At 25.4% G+C, this 2,404-nt stretch overlaps 1 protein-coding gene across 1 annotated transcript in view; it reads right to left on the reverse strand.

Annotated features, from left to right (window-relative positions):
- Nucleotides 1-180, reverse strand: part of LOC102677396 — a 3,685-nt gene extending 3,505 nt beyond the window's left edge. Inside the window, exon 1 of the mRNA XM_006618953.2 lies at nt 9-180. Coding sequence (XP_006619016.1) covers nt 9-96 — 88 coding nt within the window. The 5' untranslated portion in view covers nt 97-180. The remainder of the gene's footprint in view (nt 1-8) is intronic.
- Between the last annotated feature and the right edge of the window lie 2,224 nt (nt 181-2,404).

Raw genomic sequence — 2,404 nt, forward strand, 5'->3', positions numbered from 1 at the left:
ATGCTTACCATGCTGTATGCATAATTTTTTGCAGTATGGTCCAATATAAGTCACTATGACACCGAAAGCTAACAAAGCTCCCAAAATCGCGATCATTATGTTAACGTTCCTTCAAGCACGAATCACTCTCCGATAAATGATATGACAACAGAGGATTCTATGATTATCAGTCGAAAGAGACAATGTCGAATTCATAAATATTATGAAATATGTGTAATATATAGACATCAAACAGCACGCAGATAAACTTTGTATACGAAAATTATACGATATAAAGAAATATAACAAAAATATGTAATCCTTTTTTTTTTGATGAAGAACTTTTAAAGATTTCATTTTTCAAATGGTTGACTATAATTTTTCATTCTTAACAAAAGACGTTTAATTCTTATATAACGATTTTTAATTTGTAATGTTAGATAATCATTGATAATCATCGTTCGATAAATGTAACAAGATGTGATTTTAATTTTTTATTCATTGATTTATTATTATATTTATAAACTTTAATGTGAATAATAAAAAATGATTTGATATTGATTACTTTTGTTGATCAAATTGTCAGTCAATCAAAGATAAGAACGAGAATAAAAATTATTCTTCAATTTTTTATAAAGTAGAATTGATTATTTTATAACTTAACATCGAACGATCATAAATTAAAATTCTTTAAAATCATGTGAACATTCTCTATTTTACTATTAGTCATTTAAAATAATGATTGCAACTTGATATCATATAACTTCTGTTTAAAACATATGTTTTATGTAACTTATGTAGTTTATATATAAATAATTTAAAATGGCAGAATTTTGATGATTCATCCTGTACGATAATTATAAATTGTTATTTGAACTCTTATTTTCCAAATGAATCGTATTTTGATCAACGTTTCATGTGAAATACTCAATGAAAATATTATTAAATGATAAAAAAATATGATAATGATAAAAATTTGAATCAAATTTATTAACACGTAAATGCTAAAATATTTTAAATTAAATATAATCATACGCAAATATTTTTCATATCCATTGTACAATTGACTATATGACATTATAGTTGAAGTCCATATTACTTACGAAACAAATATCACTCATTATGGAGGATTATACAAAGAAAACATAACATGTGGAAAAAAAAATTCATTAGAAATTCATGGAAAGAAAACATAAATAAATTTGCATTTAATTCACAACATTAAGTTCTTGATCGAAATCTCTGGAAATTTTCGACGAATCAATGAACATTTCAACGATCATTAACGTTTGAGATTGTTTATCAATTACGGTAATTGGCGCAATTGTAAATAAGAAAAAAATATATGAAATTTAAAATGCAAATTATTTTATTTTGATTAAATATTATACAATGTTACGTGGCATGATAATAAGTACGATATGTTTCTTAATTAATCAAACTTTTGCACAACTCGTGTGATAAAAATTAATAAAAAATGTATAGCTTGTTTACACGCATATGTGTATGAAATGAAATGATCTTAGTACCTTAAGTCATCTTTTTTATAGATATCGGTACATAATGCATGTAAATTATACGGTGTACTTTAATATTTACTTAGATTAATAAGTTACTTTCAAAGAGATTGTTCAATCTGTTGAATAGAATTGTGACGTTAAAAGTAGTAGAAGAAATATGAGTTTAATAATTCATTTTAAATATGCCCTTAATTACTTCATTTCAAATTCACCTTTCTATTTCTAGATCAAATTCTTTCACACAAATAAAATTCATACAAATTCATATAATCATACTTCTTTCTTTAAAGTTTTTTCTACAACAGTAGTGATATTATTAATTACTAATTAAAAGTTATTGAATTGTACAAATCCTATATAATCCCATAATTTATTTTATATTAGTATTTTATATTAGTTTAAAATTATAAATTTTTCAATTTTCAAATTACAAACATTTTTTAATAAATTCTAATCTATTTCTTTTCCTCTTTCAGTTCTTAAATTATTCATCAATGTCATTGAACTTTTATCCTCAGCATTCATGATTTTATCTCGAGTCGAGAGAATGGTACAAAAGACCACCCATTGTTTCGTTTGAGCTTGAGGTCAAGTTTGAAATCGAAGAACGAATTTTATCCATTTAAAAATCCTTGTATGCTTTTCACTTTGAATCTGTGTCTATGATTCGATACCGGATAATATTGACAGAAAACTGGCACGTGGCGCGATAATTAGCACGATCGTGCCTTTAACACAAGGCGTATCGAGAAACGGTAGGCTTCGCTTTCAAAGTTCAGATTTATGCACTGGAAAAGGAGATAATTTTTATAGAACGTAGTTATCGCGATAAAATACACAATGAGAGGTGATGAAAGGGAATTGTACCAACGAAAGCAACGATAGTGATGTAATTATATTATTCT

This window comes from Apis dorsata, unplaced genomic scaffold (genome assembly GCF_000469605.1).
Source record: "Apis dorsata unplaced genomic scaffold, Apis dorsata 1.3 scaffold_382, whole genome shotgun sequence".
NCBI lineage: Eukaryota > Metazoa > Arthropoda > Insecta > Hymenoptera > Apidae > Apis > Apis dorsata.